This window comes from Hypomesus nipponensis, chromosome 22, assembly GCF_054491055.1.
Source record: "Hypomesus nipponensis isolate SF chromosome 22, ASM5449105v1, whole genome shotgun sequence".
NCBI classification, from domain to species: Eukaryota; Metazoa; Chordata; class Actinopteri; order Osmeriformes; family Osmeridae; genus Hypomesus; species Hypomesus nipponensis.
This window is the reverse complement of record NC_140382.1, coordinates 2,570,754-2,589,223: the sequence shown is the minus strand read 5'-3', so window position 1 is coordinate 2,589,223 and position 18,470 is coordinate 2,570,754. Positions and strand designations below refer to the sequence as shown.

Below are 18,470 nucleotides of genomic sequence, written 5' to 3'. Positions count from 1 at the left end.
TTACAGAAATTGTTCTTCTTGTAATACAGATCTCAATGCGGAAACACTTTGTGTTTTTTCATTTTCACTGCATTTTGATATAGCCTATAAATAGTGAATATTAATATAACAATTTTAATGATTAATCGAAAATCGATCGTTAATTCTCCAGACGATCGATTAAGACAATTTAATGGAATGCCCATCCCTAGTATCCACTAATTCCCCTTACGTACGTTGATCAATTTTCATTGGTGATTTTATTGGCAGAAGACTCGCATACTTGTGACATCTTGTGACATCTGCTGATAAAGAATGGCAGCCTTGGAATGCAAGAAAAAAAGGTCCGAACACGCACCTGGCAGCTATTTACCAGTAAGCAGGAGTAAAATTAGCTTTTCCCAATGGGATTTTGAAAATGTTAATATACTGGGTGTGCAAAGATTAAAAAATTATATTATCTTCACTGGTTCAAAATGACCCCTCGGCACTTCTAGTGTTAACATGGCAAAAAACATATTTTATTGTGCGCGCAGAACATTGAGTTGGTCTGCCCCTTCTTGCCTCGCTGGAGTTCTCTCTCTCTCTCACTACAACTGATCCGTCTGTGAATAGCCCCCTCTCTTCGTGCATGATCTGAATTAATGCGCAGGACGAACAGCTTTTTCCCCTCAAAGATGGCCGGAGAATCATCCGGAGTTTACAAACGGTTCGGCCCAATCCCAAAGTTGACTTTGAGGCGCGTTCTTGCTAAGTCTGTGAAGGTTTACGGCTGTCCCACAGTGAAATCATCAAGTGCGCGAGGGCTCTTTTGCAAACATTTTGAGGTCTTTATCCACTCCTTTGCAGATCTTCTCCAAGTCATTACGGTTTCGAGGCTGACATTTGGCAACTCGAACCTTCAGCTTTCTCCAGAGATTTTCTATGGGATTAAGTTTTGGAGAGTCTAATGTGCTTCTTCTTGAGCCACTCCTTGGTTACCATGGCCGTGTGTTTTGGGTCATTGTCATGCTGGAATATCCATCCACAACCCATTTTCAATGCCCTGGCTGAGGAAAGGAGGTTCTCACCCAAGATTTGACGGTACATGTGACTGTCCATCGTCCCTTTGATGTGGTGAAGTTGTCCTGTCCCCTTAACAGAAAAACACCCCAAAATCTTAATGTTTACAACTCTGTGTTTGACGGTGGTGATGGTGTTCATAGGCAGTATTCCTCCTCCTCCAAACACAGCGAGTTGAGTTGATGCTCGATTTTGGTCTCAGCTGACCACAACACTTTCACCCAGTTCTATTCTGAATCATTCAGATGTTCATTGGCTTCAGACAGGCCTGTACATGTGCTTTTTTGAGCAGGGGGACTGCAAGGGGGCTGCAGGATTTCAGTCCTTTGAAGCGTAGTATGTTATCAATGGTTTTCTTGGTGACCATGGTCCCAGCTGCCTTGATCACTGACAAGATCCTCCTTGTAGTTCTGGGCCTCACCATTCTCAAGATCATTGCAACTCGACAAGGTGCGATCTTGCATGGAGCCCCAGACCGAGGGAGATTGGCAGTTCTTTGTCTTCCGTGTAGCTTGTATCATGTATCTTCCATTTGCAAATAATCGCACCAATTGTTGTCACCTCACTAAGGTGCTTGGCGATGGTCTTGTAGCCTATTCCAGCCTTGTTGTAGGTCTACAATCTTGTCCCTGACATTCTTGGACAGCTCTTTGGTCTTGGCCATCGTGGAGAGTTTTTAATCTGATTGATTTAGAGTGCTCCTAATCCAGTTTGTTACTTGTATAAAAGACACCTGGGAGGAAGAAATCTTTCTGATTGAAAAGGGGTCAAATACGTATTTCATTCATAAAAATGCAAATCAATTTATAAAAATGTTGACGTGTTTTTCTGGATTTTTTGGGTTATTTTGTGTCACTGTTCAAATAAACATACCATTAAAATGATAGACTGATCATTTCCTTGTCAGTGGGCAAATCTACATTTTTCCCGCACTGTAGTTAGAAATAAAAGTAAACATGTCAATTTAAACACGAAGCTCACTGATGGTTAATATGGACAGAACTGTGTGTAAATTGTCCTTTGATAATAAATTCCAAATATGCTTTCATTAGATTTGATCCGACAACATTACTATTTTGCCAATAATGCAGCAAAGTGCTCTCCTATTCCAATTTATAGCATTTTGAGCCCTTGCAGCCTCTTGCACTCAATCACTTACTAGGTGATGTTAAGTCTGAAGGGCTTAGGATTTAGGGGGGACATGGGATTGGGCCTTAGTATCGATAATTCTCCACAGAAATGTGGTCAAAACTGATACATTTACATTTATTGGGGTGTGCTTGCCTACTTTCGGAAACAGTAGTCTACTATTTCACTGAAGCATGAGCATCATGACATTAGCCTCTGTTGCCCGGGCAACACATACTACAGCGGTCTATGATGCATCTGTTTTCAATCGTTAAAATAAACATTCCTCACAATTACATTTTTGTTGTAGGATTTATTATGACATTACATTACAAGTAAACGATTTGTTGGTGAAATGATCATTACCTGTGGTTTCAAACCAGTATAGCTCACTGCAAAACTGTACTGTAGCCTATTCTAGTAGCTAAAAAAACATCTCCACAGCTGTTTCCAGTAGCCTATATAGGAAGTCAAACGGCGGCACATGTTCGACACTACCCTTACTTAAATCAAAAGTCTTTCAATAGGTGAAACTATCTGACTGGTGACTATTAACCTGAACTCCATTGCCACAGCCTAATTGAAAAATGAATGAAAGTAATATGAGTAGGCTAAATGCCTGAAAATATCATGAAGGGAAAAACTTAAAATGACGTTTAAGTCATAGCGATTAGGTACATTTTTACACCGGTCTGCCAAATGTATTTGTTTTGATTCAACTATGAGGTTGCTGATCACCATTCCCTCTTGCAGGGGAAATGAGAAGACAACTATTTCATTCTACTCTTCACTCTTAGTATTTTGAGTTGTAAATGAGCAGAAAAAAAATATTTATAAATAATAAGTAGGCTATACATTTTAATATAAAATATACAGAAATATCATTTGAAAAATGTAATTTAAATACAGACCCCTGCAACCAACGCAAGCAAGCACACCCTACAATTTCCCCAGAAATTGTACCCTCTCTAGTTCATTTAGGAGACGTTTTTATCTAAAGAGACTTCCAAGCGACTTACATTCAAGGTAAACATAATAATATTAATAGTGAAATACATTTGCCAAATATAACAATATGAGTCCAACGTAATGTTTACGTGCTCACATTACTTGTTGAACTGCCTATCTACACTTGCATCAAAACAATGCTAGGACCTAGGTTTGGGCTAAGCCCCTAATGTTTATAGGGTCTGGCTCTGCCCTTGCCTACCACCACAAATAGAATCAAATTATGTGGGAAACACTGCACTAAGTTATAATGCAGCCAGCACAGTGGAGACATACCTGTACCTGAAAATTTACCAACAGCATGAAACATTCAGAAGTCTTAGCAAACAATTCTTCTAGACATTTAATTTGCTTTCTTACACCCAAAGTGACTAACCAAATTACCCAAGCTAAGAGCTACCAACAACACAACAATCAAAACAAACACAACCTCAGTAATACACAATTAAACGATGCTTTCTCAAACGACATAAATCCCCCAACCTTATCCTTTTTGTGCTGCAGCAAGGCATGCTGGAAACCAAGAGCGTGTCCGCTACAATGCTATAGTGTTCTTATTGTGTTACACATACAAGTACATAAGGTTAATGTGACATTGATTTTGTTGTCGAAACAGTTGTCGGTTGCTCTTGTATGCATGTTTAAAGGTATATTTATAAAATAAGTATTGCTAAATACAAAAAAATAGGTAAAAGTTCCTACGACCTTCTGACTTGAATACATGCACCTTATCCATTACGCCACTGACCCTACTGTGTAATTGTAAGTTTTGTTTTTCATGATTTTGTTTCTGATCTGTCAACAGCGTATTGATTTTTTTCAAGTTTGCACAGCTCTAATTTAGTAATGTATTGATATATACAGGTGAAACTTTCCAGAATAGTTCAATGTCATGTCATATTCAAGTCTATCAAAGTTTCAAAACTATTGGTCAAAAAGGAAATATGTTTTCCTCTCCATGGCTATTGAGACCATATTGAAATGTACATAAATGCATACCATGCAGCCATTTTGTATTTAATTCCTTATCACCCTATAGAAAGGCATGTATCCTACAAATGCTAGTGCAAGATTTCTTAAGATTTTCTAAAATTGTGACTGTACAGAAAAATCCAATATGGCGGAATGAGGCATGTGTACCAAATTCCAACAATTTTGGACCATCGGGTGGAAATGCCAACACATTGAAAATGTGGGCGCATCCTATAGCGCCACCTATGCACCAATGTAGACCATTATTGATGTAGGAGTAATGAGTGGCATGTAGTATCAATCTGTCAAATTAGTAAAAATTAATTTAAGTTTTGAGGGCAGAGAAACTGAGAATAATAATAATACATATAGCAGGCAGCAATGGTGGATTCTTCCTCAACATTGCAAACCATTTCAAGACAATTAGAGAAACTGCTTATTTTAACAAATTGTGTGTATGTTTTAATTCTTCACAAATTTAGAGTAGAGAAAAATCCATGCTGCAGACATTATGGGTTCTTGAGACTTTTTCCCACTTCCCCATGAGCAATAAGGCATGGTTACCAGCTTTCAGACATTTTGGCCTGATGGGGTAAAAATGCCATCCTTTTGTACGTGAAAACTTTGTGATGTGGTCTGTAGGGCCACATATGCTCTGGTCAGGTGTTTGCATAAAAAAAGGTTTTGTCACTGATGCAGGGTGCAGCAGAGATCAATGTGAAACGGAAACAGAGAAATGCTAAGTATTTGATAGATATTCTATCTTCACAATCGACTCAGATAACGAGAAAGAAACACAGGCTGAAAAGGCGTTTTACAGACAAATATGCCAGCGCTAACTGTACCTTTCTCAGTTATCTACATTTTTACACCTTTCATGGTAACCTAGTGCTAAAACTGAGGGATGAGTAACGGTGTGTGGTGGGGTTTGCTCGTTTAAGATAGAAATACTTTACTTATAACAAAGTATCCCGTTATAATGGGACACCACCTTAATATTGGTTTTAGGACATTAAGGAATCCTATGTTTAATATGTAATAATCAGTCTCATCTTTAGTAATGAATTCTAAGAAAGTAGAGCATATCAAATAACATGAGGGATATCACGAGTATGATACAAAATGATTTATTTAAGAAAATTTACCAGAGAAGTTATGGGTTAGTCTTGAGTTCTAATAGTACAGTACACTATAATGAAAGTGCCACGTGAGAACAATTTCTACGCACGCTTGAGAAATTAGGCTCCAGAAGCTTTGAAGCTTCTCCTGGAAGATAAAATGGAAACCTGTATCTCTTGTCAGGGGTAGGAGAAGGGTGTGTAGTACCGTGTTTGTCTGTTTGCTCTGCGTTACAGGTGTATAAAATGATTAAATATAGCTGCAAGCAGCAATGGCAGATTCCTCCTGATTTACATGGTAGAGACATGTATTTCACACATTTATATGCATGTTTCCTTATTGCTAAATAACCAATAGGACAACATGTTTCCTACACATTTGTACCAAGTTTCAAGTCAACTGGTGCTATGGTTTATGTGAAGATGACTTTTTTGTAGGTTTTCCCAAATTTTCACCGTACATGGCGGACTGTATTGAATCAGAATCAGAATGGGATTTATTTGCCATGAAAGTTTGCACGGACAAGGAATTTGTTTTGGCAGGAAGGTGCATACAATTAACATATAGGAACCTAAAATTTAAATATGTGTACTATCTATACTAAGGGTATATAAAGTAGCAGTACTAAGTGGAATTAGAATTAAATAAAATGTACAATAAAATATAAGTTGCCGTTATTTACAATATAAAAATACAAATATTACAAAAAATACAAATGTTCAAGATACAATTTTGTAATGCAGTGCAAAATGCAGTGTGTTTCAAGCAGGAAGTCATTAGAGTCAGTGTGGACCCTTGGCCTTGTTGAAGAGGCCAACAGCGGAAGGGAAGAAACTTTTTTGTGAAGTGAGGTATTGGTCCTGATGGACCGCAGCCTTCTGCCGCAGGGAGTGACTGAAACAGGGAGTGTCCAGGGTGAGAAGAGTCGGCCACAATCTTCCTCACTCGCCTCAGGGTCCTTCGAGGTGTGCAGGTCCTCGAGAGTAAGCAGATTGCAGCCAATCACTTTCTCAGCAGTGCGGATGATACGCTGCAGCCTGCTCTTGTCCTTGGCAGTGGCAGCAGCGTTCCAGACGGTGATGGAGGAGGTGAGGATGGACTCAATGATGGCTGAGTAGAAGTGCACCATCATTGTCTTTGGCAGGCTGAATTTCTTCAACTGCCGAACTGCTCTGCTCTGTTGTGCTTTCTTAATGAGGGAGCCGATGTTCAGTTCCGACTTGAGGTCCTGGGAGAGGATAGTGCCCAGTTCCCTTTGAATCAGTTGTGCTGAAGCAGGGAAACATTTAAAAAATGCAGGACAGTGGCTCTCGAGGACCACCCATGGCCTATAGTTCCAATGTACTCAAATGTATAAACTTTTTACCATTGAGATACCAAATCGGAAATGCCCCGCCTCTTTCTTCCACACAGAATTTAAAACTACAGAAACACAAACAGCGCATACTGAGGAAAGCTCATTGTGGGACTGCTCCTAGTGCCTGTAATTCTGCACCAAGGCTGAATTTCGGGAAAGAGACTTCAGATACAGTATTAGGGGACCAGTAAGGTCTATATAAAAGCATTCAAAAACAGCATGTCAAGGGATCTTTAAAGCCAAGAAACGAGGGGTGAAGGCTTGGTCAGGCCAGCCTTGCCAGAAAGCTGAGGCTGTGTGTGTGTGTGACCCCAAGCTTGTGTCTGTCAGGCCTGGATGTGTCAGTTAGAATTTGTAGCACGTGCACGTAAGAGGGAGGCAGACTGTCATTGGCAGATGCAAGGGTCATTGGCATAGGCAAGCATGCATATTTCAAATATTCACACATTAATTTTCATCTTACATTCACCCATTTTTTGTTGTTGTTTATTAAACAACAAGAGTCTTCATATGAATTGGTGATTGAATCGGAATATTGGTTTACTACTAGAGGATGTGTAAAGAATTATTTTAGGGTTAGCGAAACATATTTCCTTAAATTTGACCATTTTTGGAGATGTGAAGTTGCCTTCGCACATGGTAACATTAGTGTCCTCATCATCGTGTATGGAACAGAAAGTCCATAGGTCAATGTGGCATTGATTTAAGGACACATTAAATGTGCAACAGGTGTAAATTTACCAATATGTTAAGAATACTAACAATTACATTAAGTTTTCCCCTGACAGAGGAACCTTAATAATAACTACAGAGGGTACCATTTCTGGGGAAATTGTGAGGTGTGCTTGCGGCAAGCAGATGGGTCCGTTTTATTACTTGAATTCTACAACTGATATTTCTGTGTATTATAAATAAGTATGGACCCAAATTATTTAAGTTTGCATACATTTAAAGAGCATACATGTGCCAGCCTCACATAGTTGAAAACTATGGGCAACTTGTGTAAAAATTGTCCTGACGATGACTTAAACTTCCCCTTAAGTTTTTAATATATTTTCTTAATATCTTTAAGCATTTACTCATATTGTATTCATTCATTCATTAATAAAGAACCCATTTGAAACAAGCTGATTCTAACAACATTGTCACGGGCAGTATTTTAGCTGGAATCGTGATTCAAACATTATCATCTGCGAACTAAAAAATATTGGCCAAAAAATTAAAGAAGCTTGAAATGTATTTTTGGCTAATATAATATGTTTACTAGAAGTGATCATTGTATCAATATCAATGTCTAGGGGGGTCATGTGATGTGGGTGGCTATCCGCGCTGTAAGTAGGGAAAACTCTTGCTTGTCTGCTTAAATCCTTCGGAATGGCATTGAGTTACAATGGGACCCATAACAGGTTATTTTCACAGGACTTATGTTCATCATTATACAGGGTGTTGATATCAAAGCCTGGAAATATAGCAAGCTACATGTTATCACCTGGCCTTTGCAGCTGTCTTGCTATTTTTGATAGCGAGCTATCTCCCAGAAGTTAATGAGCTAAACTAATGTTCTACTATTGGTAATCACACATGGGTTTATGAAGTTAGTGATGTTTGTGACTGTGGTTGCTAGTTAGCCACCATTAGCTTTACTTTTCTCCACAAAAAACAACAAAATAATGCCTAAACCGCCAAACTGAACATTTTCACAGATACAAGCGATGCAATCGGGACCAAGATGAACATTTTGACACCGACAACCATTTCTTTATTCAGACATTTAAAATGCCTCAGTATACCATTCCAGTGGGAATCTAGTGGGAAGGCTTGTAAGTCAATAGGTAGCGACCTAGACCAGTTAACCACTAGTAGTCCTGCTATGAGTGCTGCTACAAAGTATGGAGGAAGATTTGTGCCTAAATAATTAAAAAGTGAATTGTTACAATAAATAATTTAATGTAACGCACATAATTGTGTCCAAAGAGCTTATGAGATCAATCTTTGCACCAAACAGATTGTGTCCATATATTGTTTAACTCCCATGTAACATCCTTATAGAAGTCTGCAATGAACTGTCACAAGTTAACTTTATCATTTGATACCAGTCATATACTGTATTTCTTCGATTCAACGGCACAGCGTTTATTACACAATGATCATTTTTGGTGCAGCGTTTATTCGAGGGTGGCGTTTATTTGAGGGCCGCGTTTGATTACTAAGAGAAATTTATTGAATTGTAGCTTAGTGTAAAATTGAAGCATGCCGAAACATTCTTACACTTAGGCTTTAAAAATAAAAAAGCTGCACGAGGCATGTTTTGTGTCTGTATTTTACTTTGGTGATCATTAGGGTGAGGGTTTATTTTTCACGGTGGATTTGGAGAAGCTTCAAATAAACATGTAGCAAGAAAGCCACTCGTGTCTGCCAGTGCTTTGAAGGAATTATAGTACACTTGTGATTTACTTGTGTAATAAATAGTGTTTTAATTTAACCAATTAAATAACCGTTTTCAGAATTTTTTGGTGCAGTGTTTATTTTCACGATGTTCGTTTTTGGTGCAGTGTTTATTTGAGGGCGGGGTTTAATCGAAGGACTATATAAATATTTATATATATATATATATATGTTATAGGTATTTCTTTGATTAGTATACAAATGGGTGGATATCTTTGAAAATATCAATGACACCAACCATGTTACCAGCACGCTGTGTTCATACCTAAAGCTAGCGCTGATCTGTTTTAACTTCTCTTTCTTTTTACGTGATGAATGAGGTTAAGAACCAAAATTGGTTCAGCAGAAACACTTCAACAATATAGGCAAACAGTCGGTTCTTTGAATCTCGTTCAGTAAAATGAACAAATCTTTTTTCGAGTCATTCGTTCATTTCAGAGGGGGGGGGGGGCTATACGTCCACTGCAAACACTTATCATATTCTCATGTAGGTTAGTGCATGACATGTGCACCAGCAGACCCACAAGAGTTGGAGGACCCGCCGGCCTCTATAAGATTGCAAGTTTGGGAAAACTTTGGTTTCCCATTCAATTACAGTAGTACAGATGAGAGAGTGGTGGATAAGACGAGCACTGTGTGTCGGCGTTGTTCAGCAGTTGTGGGGTATGTGAGTGGAAATACATCTAACATGCTAACGCATATAACGCATCTGGATAAGAGAGTGTGTTAAATGACAAAAAATATCCAACGCCATCACCCAGGTGCGCCAATCACTGTAACGAGAAAAACTGTCCAACTTCTCCTCCCTACAGTGCTTAACCAGCCTTTAGATACACATACAAATAGGGCCAAAAAAATCACTGACTTAATCGGAATTTACATGTAATCTTCAATGCGCCCGTAGAGGAACCTGGTTTGTTTTGCTTTTCCCTCCGTTGTACAGAACTCGTACCGAACCGTAATGTAGGAACCAAACCGTGACTTCAGTGTACTGTTCCACCCCTATAACCAACACATGATGAAGACTGTTGTCCTGTCATCTGTTGGTTGGCTGTGGCATGGCTCATCTACCTGCAATAAGAGGGAATAGTTTGTTCCTGTAATGGTTAAAATACAGTATTCATGTTGAAAATGTTACAAAATTCTTAGTACTCCTAATCTCACACTCTCACGTTTCCAAATGAATTTGTGTGTGTGTGTGTGTGTGTGTGTGTGAATAGGGGAGTACATAGCCTTGTACCAGAACCAGAGAGCCATCATGAAGCAGAAACACATCGAAAAGGAGCAGTGCATCAGCATCCTTGCCCAAGACAAAGAGGAGATGAAAGTATGGTTCCAATACACACAAGCACCTCTTTTAAAGAAAAGGGAGCTGAATGGTATCCATTGCTAACCTGCTCAACCACAGACATAACATTCAAATTTTGCACTGCCACTGCAGGCCAAGTTGTTGGAGCTGCAGGACCTGGTGATGCGTCTGGTGGGGGAGAGGAACGAGTGGTACAGTCGCTACTTAGCCACCATAACAGACTTCAGTGCCAAAGCCAACCCCAACCCACTGCCTGGTGGAGAAGAGGCAAAAGAGGATCCCTTTGCTCAGAGCCACATGGAGCTGAACTCTGTGAACAGGCCAGGTACATACATTAGCACATACTATCTTGCAACTTCCACTTGCAACAGCAGTAATATTGTCATGGATTTATTTAATGGAATTTCCCCCTTGTCTGAAAGAATTGCAAGTTGAACACACTTGCATTTGGTTCTGCATGTCGGTGATGGTCATTTTTTATGAAAGTGCAGATAATAAATTATGTATGTAAAATAAAGTATCATCCATTGTAATTAAAACATATTTTAAAGGTCCTGTAAAGTGGAATTTAAAATGAGTTAAGTTCATCACACCACAGTTGTGAACTACCCATCCAAATTCGAATGGGAAAAAAACACAAGACAAGTATGCAGTCTTTTCTGCTTGAGACTGGGGGGGCATGTCGCCTGAATTAGATGAATCTCCGCCCCCTCAAATTCATTGAATTTAGCAACAGCAGCAACACTAGCTAAATCAATTGCATGTATCAGAACAGACCTACCTGCAGTCTAAGTGTTTTATGTATAAATTACTTTGTCTTTTCATCGTACCAGCTGAGTAACAGAATGCAACCGTCTGTGATCTGACGTAGATAGGTCGCTATGACGTAGATCGGTCGTGTTTTGGCTCCGCCTCTACAAAACCTGAGCTGAAAGCGGAAGAGAAACTGTTCAATGGTCCAACTCCACATTTCAGTGCAACAAAGTTTTCGCGCTTTGCACATGCTTTCAGGAACTCATTTCACATGTATGTTATGTACTGAGAAGCAAATCATGGAATTTGCTTTACAGGATCTTTAAGTAGAAATGCTTACTTGAATGTTAGATTCCTGAAATCAACTATTGAAGAAAATCCCCTTGAAAGACTTTGACCTTTTTCACACTTTATACAGGCAGCTTATGGAGAATGGGAACAATAATTGATTAACTATACCAGTGGTTCTCAAAGTGGGGGTCGTGAGACAGTGAGGGGAGTTGCGAGATGATTAGAGGTTGTGTTCGCGGCTTTGGAGAGGTGTTTTTGTCCTGGGCACAATGTACATTGTACAGTTACATTTTTGTTAGTTCGCGCAACTAATATGAAATAATGTGCATACCTCCATCCCTCAAAAGACGTCCTAAGTGACTCTGCCATTCTTGGGTTTCTTCTTGAACTCTGGGATTAAGTCAAATGATGAGTGTTACGCAAATACTTGTTTCTTTCTCCTCCCGATATGCAGATCGCAGTAATGCAAGTAACGAAATAAAAAATATATATTATTAACTGTAATGCAATTACTGAAGTTATCAACAGTAATGCGTTACATTACTGCGTTACAGACAAATGTAATCTGAACACAGTAACGCGTTACCCCCAACACTGACCATGTATGGGTAAAGGATGTAGCCTATTGAGTTGATAACGCAGACCAAATGGTGTTCATAAAAATCACCTACCAGAGTTCCCGCAGGGTCTTAAAAAAACTATGCACATCTATCCATTTAGACTGGATGTCTGCATTAATGTGTTTGTTATAATATGACTAGCTACGCAACATAGCAACCGCTAGGTACTTGAATTATATCCTTTACAACGAGCTAGATAGAAAAAACATCTGCTTGTGGAATACAACAGTTCATGCTTTCATCTCAAATCATTAATTGACATATCAATATCATCATCAATAGTATGTGTTTAAAGCTGGGTTAGGCAAGTTTTGCAATGCTAGCTATTTTAGCTTCTGTTTGACACGATTCAAACCAAAATATCAAAGCAGTAACGAGCATTGAGTGGAGGGGCAGAGTGCACGCAGGTAGGTTGATAAGTAGCCTGTCCAATCACAAAACTAGTCAGGGTACCCCTTCACGATTGATTGTGTTTATTACAGTATTGCAACACCCACAGATGCCAGAATTGTTTCATATTACCGTCAAACCTTTAGATATATTGGTTGCTATAAAGTTACTTTTGGCAGATATTACAAAAAAATATTTTCAACCATATTGCTTACCCTGGCTTTAACTTGTGGTTAAATATACTTTACTCAAAGTATACGCAAGACATCTGTGAATCGCAGCCTTGAAAGGCAGGGAAAAAATGGCCAAATGCGCAACCAGAGGAAAATTGCTTTAAACTAGCTTTTTTGATTTAAAAAATCATAAATTTACTCGGTGATAGAACACATATCTAGGATAAGTCAAAGCAGGAGCCTGGACTTTGAGTGCAAAGATATATATATATTTTTTTTTTTACTACAGTGAAATGACCGGCACTCTGCGCTTCTAATGATTAACACAAAAACAATAACAACCTGTCTGAATGCGTGAAAAAGTCTAGAATCTTTCAAGGGGGATTTCTCTGCCACAGCATTCCAAGTTTACCAACATTCAGCTATGCGTATCTTATTCAACTATTTTCAGATTTCAATATATGATACATTTTTGAAAGCTTACAATCAGCATTTTTACAATCTGTAAACATTTAGAAATTACAGCCTCTTTTCACCAGAGGGTGTCATAATGATGACTATGAAAAATCACTAATTTTGTTTTCTTTGGGTCAGCGCACATGTATTTCATTCTGCTAATCACATATAGCTGTGAAATTTAAAGTTGTTCTGACCGTCTCGTTGATAAGTTAACTTGGCTAACTGTTTGTTTTGACATCCATGTAAAATGACATTATGCAGTTGGATGAAAGTCTACAGAAAATGAAAATGTGCTACCGGCTTTTGCTAAGCAATGCTTTTCAGACATGAAAAGCTTGCATATACACAGCCTATCTCAGAACCCATACAAAATAAATTAACATTTTTCCATTTCTCTCATTACCTGGAAAACCTCCACCTTTCTCAGAAGCAATGGAGCACTGCACTGTCATTGATCCCGCCTCGTATCCTGCTCCAGGGTTCAGCATTAGCCTCACCCAGACCCAAGTCCCCTCAGTGGAGTTGATTGCGCCCAAGCCCCCTCACCTGCTGGGGGAGGATGTTACAGCCTGCCAGATCTTGAAGCTCCTGCAGGAGATCCGAAACCCCCAGGGGCCCACTCGCTCAACCCCTTTCTTAGGGGCCAACCCCTGCATCCCCTTCTTTTACAGGCCCGACGAGCAGGATGAGGTCAAGATCCTTGTCATCTAAGTCCCTGCTGATGGCACTGGTAGGAAAGAGGTGATGTTGAAGAGGTGGTATGTGTCCTATGAATCCTCACAGGTACAGAGTTAGTGAAGACAGTTGTGTTTTTGACTTGATACTCAATTTTGTCAGCATCTTTCCTCTTCCCCAGTCAGTCAAGAGACACACGTTTGTGTGTGGGTTGTTTGTTTTTTACTCTGTATTTTGGAGAGATTGACTTTCTATCTATCATATTCTTATTTGAGAATTTATAAATGATATTTCCACCTTTTCCTAATTCATGTCCTCTTCCATTCTTTGTCCTCCAGAACCCCAGTACATTTACAACCTCCATGATAAATCCTAGATGCAATAAAATGTCTCTGTAGACTTTTGTAGACAAATCAGCGGCAAATGCGGTTTGTTCTTATTTGTACTCGTAGTTTGTACTCACTGTGGCAGTTTTTATTTATTTATCAGACCCACATGCTTTTCCTGCCAAGAGCAAAAGGTTTGAATGTAGCAGATCCGTTTCACTGCATTCTTGTGAGATTGAATGGTGGATGGGAGTGTCTGCAAAGACTATTATTATGCCCGGGATTGCTGTGTGGGAGGGGGCAGCATGTACAGCAGTTGGACTAGAGGTGGGTTGGAGTCCCAGGGTAGAAGGATCTTTATCCTCAGTAGGCGTATAATAGAAGTCTTGGAAAAGTCAGAAAGGTGTTATGAAAACATTCTAAACTCTAGTATTTGGAGAAAGATTCGTTTTTTGGTTTAAGCACAGTTTAATAATGTCATGAAAGAAGACAATTATTTAAATGGTCCTAACCTACAACTATCTTTTCTATCCATCCTCTTTCAAAGAAGTAAACACTGAAGATCTGGATCTATACTGTAGAACCTAGCTTTTATTTATGTATCTGAATGAGCTAGGTAGGCCTTTATCCCACTTGTCACGATATGCATCTATGCATACTGTCCATATTTTGTGTCAGTGCACTCAGGGATGAGTGACATCAAGGCAGGGTCATCATCTCAATCCTTCTTTTCTGCTTTTTTGGTTGTTTCCCTTTCTTCATATCATGGATCCTTTGAAATGCTTACAAGGACTAGAGGAAGTTGAGATGTACTGTAGAAAGCTTTTGAAGATCACCGCTGTACCCTATGGCTGGACTGTAGTTTTCCTATAGTAAAGCCGCTCTATGGTCAAAGCGAAACCATGTGATTTTATAGGCTTTATATACTGCTGCCTATTCAGGCTGAGGTTTCCGTTTGTATCAAGACTAAAGAGATTAAACTAAACTGTGTGGGGGAAGAGTGCACAAATGACAAGTATGCATGCATGTAAATATTAACTGAGAGAGATGTATTAATTCTAATAATATACTGCATCAGGGAGTCTTCAGACAAGAGTGGGCCAATGTTCAATAGTTATTAGTTACTATAACACCCTACAGTTCTGGAAATATTCTTAGCAAAGTATTCATTAATGTTTTTTTTGATGCATCCATTTAGCATTACAGTTGAACCCATGTATGGAAGATCTCAATTAAGATGTGATCACCACTAAAATTGATTTTTTATTTAATTTTTTACTACATCACTGAGAGTTGTCATGATCATGGTTATTTGTATGACATCTTAGTTGAAGGGTACATAAGATATGCAGTTGTGTAGAAATGTGTGTGTTTACCTGGTCAACAGTGATGCAGCAACAATTATACCCTAAGCCCCAAAAGTTACTGGATTTGTTGTTTCTATTGAAATTGAATGTTCAACACTGTAATTAAATTCCTGATTTTCTTGTATACATATTTGTTTCGTTTTTCCTTTGAAAATATGAATTCCAAATTAAACCTTTTTTTGAGAGATGAGATCAAAATTAAATTAAAATGTTGTTCAAATATTTTATTAGCCCAAATGCATCAGCCTCCATTCATCTTCACAGTGTGTGTGACAGGTTTGGGATAAATGTATTAAGGCCACTGACTTTTGACCAATGACAGCTGGGGATGCTAGAGTACAAGAGTGGGGACTTGTGAGTGACCGGTGTCTGGCACGCCCTCTTGATTTATTGCCCGTTTGGACAGAATAAATTCAGCCCACAAAGGCCGTTGACTTTTTGACCAATGTCAGCAGACATATAGACAGTAGTCAGCTGCTAGTGGCTACTGTGTGTGATAAAGTGGGCAACATGATTGTTGACATGGCTGGCATTAGTGACATTTTGATTGAGGTGGATTATTGTCTTTCTCAGTAAAGCGATTTGGGACACACCGTCCAAACTTCCAAATTACACAATTATGTTTTGTATAAGTTGGTTTGAAAGAAAGGGCTGGCTAATGGCAAGTATAGCTACGAATGAGCTTTTCTGATGTAACTTGGTATCTCGGATGTCATTCTGCATTTGCTGCAGCGTGAACTATTGATGAATGTAGCCTATAATAGCCTACACTTTTTTAGCCCACCCAAAATCACGCTCAAATTGTATATTTTCCACACTACAAATGTTTTTTTTGTGTGCATTTTGAGCAAACTGGTTGGTGAAAGTCATCTAAAAGGTGTTTCTCTATGTAAAATATTTGTACATAGTGTAACTGTAACACATTATGTATATTCATTCTGCCATATGAATGCGTGCAGTTTACCATATTGCTAGCAGCCTAAACATAGAATACATAGTCCATATTATTTATGTTTCTGATCATCCCAGTGCTGTATATTTTTGTATGATTACAAAGATTTAAACAAAAATGTATCTGGCTAGTACCATCTTTGCCATCACCACCCTTTCATCTGTTTGTTGTCAAACAGACAATGCAAACCAGGGGCCTATTCCATAAAGGCCGCTCAAAAAAGCTAGACTTAAAGTCCTAAACCAGACTTGAATAAGTTTAATTAGTCAAGCGGGACTTAAGCGGTTCCATAAAGGCCAATTTCAGCTCACGCAGTCCTACTAATTCAAGTCAGATTTACGTAGGCAAGCTAATTGCGCGTGCACCCTATTTTTTAACAGCCCGAGAGGTAAAACATGGATCATACAATCCACTACGGCAAAAGCAATGCACACGGCCACATGACTTCTTTCAGAAAGAACGTCCCCTTTAAATCGTGTACAATGACAAGTAAAATGACACGCCGTGATTGACGTCATGAACGTAAACCTTCGTTGATTAAAAAATACCCTCTAAACTAATGTAAATTTACTTTTTTGACATTGTTTAAAATAAATAGCCAACTATTAATTAAAACATTATCCAGTAGCCTAGTGTTAACTTTTTAACATGGGTTTTGTGTCGGGGAAATGGGGGGCGGATTTAGGTTTGTTTTGCAATTGTAGGCTACTGTTAACAATTATATTGCTATGATAATTATACTCAGATAATTTAGATTGAGATGTAGGTCTATGCCTGATGCCTAAACATTTGAAATCACAAACTAACATCCATACATTTAACGGCTATGGTGCATAGCCTATCAATGCATTGTTCATCATTGTTTAATGCATTAGGCTAAATGTTGTAGCCTATGTAGGCTATTTACGTTGATTTTCTATCAATGTTGAACAGATGAGAATAAGAAAATGAGAATATACGTGGTAAATCATCGTCTTCCCGTTGGCTCAGTGTTAGGGACGTCTGGTTAAGCACCAAGTCACGCTAAGCCTGACAGTTAGTCTGACCCTGACCAGACTAGTTTCGTAGCCTAAATTGCCATAGTAACTGAGTTCGAACTACATTGAGCTAGCTTTATGGAACCGAATGAACAAGAAATGAGACCGACTAACTGACATAAGTCTGGCTTATTCGGTAAACTCGCTTTATGGAACAGGCCTCTGGACGCTAACAAATCTAGGTTAGCTGCACTTAGTTGCCAACTGTCAACGCTCACACAATTTGATTTTATGCTATGAGAGCATGAAAGCCAAGCGGGCACATGTGAATGCCCTATGAAGATTGAAGGTTGTTCAGAGAAACATGGCTTCCAACAGTCAAGTTCCTGATGGGATATAAATATAATTTAAAAGTCTCCCCCTCTCCTTAATCAAACCTATTGAGCAAAGTAAACTCACTTTTTGGTGCACCTTTGGTTTTCCTTTACAACTGTAACAATTGGTTATTAACAGATGTGTTGAATGTTGAGTATTTATTATATTAACCATGTTGTGTTTTATTATTATTGAAAAATAATATAAATAAATATAGCCACGTGTGGCATTTCCAGTGTCAAAGCATCCATTTACAATTCAGTACAACACTTTTAACAAGCGAACATCTAGCTAATTACAATAAATGACTTCAACATTTCTTTTAACCTATTTGGATAATATCAATTTTGTGAACTTACTGTGTCAGTTTCATGTAGCGATCATCACAGGCCATTTGCTATTCAACTCGCTAGACTACTATCTACTCCAGGCTGCAGCCAACAATGGCCGATAATTGGTGTCCAAGCTGTGAAGCTGCAAAGCCACCGTAATTGTTTCTACCTTTACCTATTATTAGGGTTTCTCCGGTAGGAGGAAACCTATTGTTTTGGTTAGTATTCTTATTATTATTTTTCTTCTCCTTGCGCCCCAATATCTCCAAAAGTCCCTTGTCATAAATTTTCTAATTTGGCACATTGATACTACATCCAAGTAGGTACCCCCACACCAAATATGGGCCACATTGGACCATAGGGGGCGCCACAGGCCACGCCCAAAAGTCAAATTTTCAAAG

General features: G+C 38.8%; 1 protein-coding gene across 15 annotated transcripts in view; it reads left to right on the top strand.

Annotated features, from left to right (window-relative positions):
- golga2 (golgin A2) overlaps positions 1-18,470 on the top strand; it is a 142,188-nt gene that overhangs the window by 97,249 nt on the left and 26,469 nt on the right. For 10 of the 15 annotated variants that reach the window (XM_084686548.1, XM_084686547.1, XM_084686545.1 and 7 more), the window contains 3 exons: positions 10,291-10,397; positions 10,512-10,704; positions 13,493-15,559. In XM_084686548.1, the coding sequence (XP_084542674.1) occupies positions 10,291-10,397; positions 10,512-10,704; positions 13,493-13,776 (584 nt within the window). In that variant the 3' untranslated portion in view covers positions 13,777-15,559. Of the gene's footprint in view, positions 1-10,013; positions 10,245-10,290; positions 10,398-10,511; positions 10,705-13,492; positions 15,560-18,470 lie in introns of those variants that run through there. The other 5 variants (XM_084686543.1, XM_084686544.1, XM_084686546.1 and 2 more) reach the window with 5 other exon arrangements.